General features: G+C 41.4%; 1 protein-coding gene across 1 annotated transcript; it reads left to right on the top strand.

Annotated features, from left to right (window-relative positions):
* Window positions 1-213: 213 nt before the first annotated feature.
* On the top strand, window positions 214-837 carry LOC105556573. Its single transcript, XM_012003667.1, has one exon. It carries the CDS (start codon window positions 214-216, stop codon window positions 835-837), a length of 624 nt encoding a protein of 207 aa, XP_011859057.1.
* The last annotated feature ends 2,032 nt before the right edge of the window (window positions 838-2,869 follow it).

Below are 2,869 nucleotides of genomic sequence, written 5' to 3'. Positions count from 1 at the left end.
CCGCAAGCATTGCTTTTTTCCATTCGAGGAACATATTGGCCATTGAACGGTCGCAATATTGCTCGAAAGGTAGTTCGGGGATGCACGACGTGTTTTCGAAATAATCCTAAACCACTGACACAGATCATGTGATCATTGCCGTTGGATAGGATAAGCTGTCGACGAGTTTTTTCTGTGGTAGGTATCGATTATGCAGGGCCGATTATCACCGCGATGAGTAAAGGTAGAGGACGAAAGACCAACAAGTCTTATATCGCCTTATTCATATGTTTTTCTACGAAAGCAATCCATTTAGAAGCTGTTAGTCAGTTATCATCGGATGCGTTTATCGCGGCGTTGCGTCGTTTTGCTGGGAGACGCGGATGCCCGCGGAAGATTTATAGCGACAATGCGACCAACTTTGTGGGTGCAGAGCGAGAGCTCGCCGAATTGTATCAGGCGATTCGAACTTCTTTCGATGAGCCCATAAACGAATATTGCTCGTTAAACGAGATTCAATGGAGCTTCATTCCACCTCATGCACCTCACATGGGTGGCCTATGGGAGGCTGGCGTCAAGTCCTGTAAATATCATTTAAAGCGGGTAATTGGGGAGACTGTGCTCACATTCGAAGAGCTCAGCACGGTTTTGGTTCAGATTGAGGCATGTCTAAATTCCAGACCGCTGTGCCAATTGCCATCGAGCCCAAATGATTTGCAACCACTGACTCCGGCACATTTTTTAATAGGACAGTCAATCACGGGATTACCAGATATGGATTTAAAAGAGAGTCCTGTTAATAGACTCGACCGATGGCAGTTGATTCAGCGTCTTACACAACATTTTTGGAAGCGATGAAGTATTGAATATCTTACGTCGCTCCAAGGAAAATGTAAATGGACCATTCAAAGAGAAAATTTGGGCGTCGACGATATAGTTTTAGTCTGTAACGATAATGCGCCTCCATTGCAATGGAAGATCGGTCGAGTGCTCGAACTACATCCAGGTGCGGATAAGAAAGTACGCGTTGTTACTGTAAAAACAGCAAACAATGTAATCAAGCGACCTATAACAAAATTGTGTAAATTACCCATCGATGGCGACGACAAAATTGAACTGAATTAATGTGAGTTAATTGGTGGGCGGGATGTTAGCGACAAGCGTTAGAAGGAACGCGAATAATGTATATGTATGTATATTCGAACGACGACGTAGAGGTGACAACCTCAGATATATTAAGCGTAGAGGGGGGCAAAACCAATATACCGAACGACTGTCGATGAATTCACCAGGGCTGGGTAACCATTCGAAATGGTTCCATTTTAAATATGTATTTAAAATGGAAATGGCATTTTGCATTTTCTATTTTAAATGCTTTTTGGAAAACCATTTCTCTTTTACATTTGAAATGGAAATTTTATTACATTTAACCATTTGTAAAATGGGTAAATGGTTTTTCTAAGCGCTCACAAATTTCGCTTAGCGTCTTGACGCATAAAGGCGCAATTTCATGGACGCTAGAAACCAGCGACAAATGAGGTCTAGTGACTTCTCGACGTAGTGGGGGAAAAAGTTGAGACCGTCTCAGCTTTTCCAGTGTGCCGTGGTGACTGGCGTGTCGCAAGAGTTGCGTTCAGAAACGCCACCCGAGTACCCCAGCGTATTATTCTATCCTTGTTGCTCACCGTATGTTAAACAAGGATAAAATGATACTCTGGGGTACTCGGATCAGTAAATTTAGTCACGTGACTATATTTGACGCCAAATCGTAGCGTCGATGAAATGGGACCTTAAGAGAAACCAAGTCCCGTGATTGGCCGAACAACAATTTTCTTTATGGCCGCGTTGACGTCCGCGAGCATCATTTGTCGCCCCAATCGTCGAAGTATGCACGATGATACTTTCGAAAAACAATTGCTGCTCAAATTAAACAGCGCGTTTATCAAATAAACATATATAATATGTATTAATAACCAAATAAACTGCATATACTAGAAAAAACCATTTTGCATTTGAAAACCATTTAAAATACCTATTTATCCATTTTACATTTAAAATGGATTTGGAAACTCCATTTTACATTTTGCATCTTAAATACATTTTTTTCAGGTATTTTGCATTTGGCATTTTAAATGCAATTCAAAAAGCATTTTACCCAGCCCTGGAATTCACAGAAACCGACAGTTACTGATCCGACTCCGATAGCTGTACATCTTAAGACAATAAAGATACAAATTACATCAATTCTGTACACAGTGCAAGATACCTTTCACTTTTGCAAAACGAATTACCAGGTCTTTTAGAAGAGATTGATATCAATACTCGTCGAAGAATGTGGTGGCAACAAGATGGAGCACCGCCTCACTCGGCTGGAATAGTCACGACTTACCTTAATCAAGTGTACCATGAAAAATGGATAGGCAGATTCGGCCCTACAAAGTGGCCTCCACGTTCTCCAGATTTAACTTCACCAGATTTTTACTTGTGGGGTTATTTGAAAAATGTAGTATACAAAGAAGCTCCGACAACTCGAGAGGATATGAAAAACAGAATGAAAAGAGCCTGCAATAATATTCCTCGGCGAGTTTTGTTATCTACCATTATAAATTTTCAGAAACGGCTCCGTTTATGTTTACAACAGAATGGTAGTGTATTCGAACATTTATTAAATGGATAAATAAAAAAATTAGCGCTTCTAAGCCTAGTGCTCGTCACATGCACACACGTACACACATGATCGGCAAAAAGTCTTACGTAAAACAAACACCCCGAAGTGAGAGGCAAGGGGACTCACGTTAAACAAGCATCCCGAAGTGAGAGGCAAGGGGACTCACGTTAAACAAGCACCCCGAAGTGAGAGGCAAGGGGACTCACGTTAAACAAGCACCCC

The sequence above is a fragment of the Vollenhovia emeryi genome, unplaced genomic scaffold (genome assembly GCF_000949405.1).
Source record: "Vollenhovia emeryi isolate VEMERY1.0 unplaced genomic scaffold, V.emery_V1.0 DF939923.1, whole genome shotgun sequence".
Classification (NCBI taxonomy): domain Eukaryota; kingdom Metazoa; phylum Arthropoda; class Insecta; order Hymenoptera; family Formicidae; genus Vollenhovia; species Vollenhovia emeryi.
Note: the sequence above shows the minus strand (reverse complement) of the source record. Positions and strands in the feature narration are given on the sequence as shown.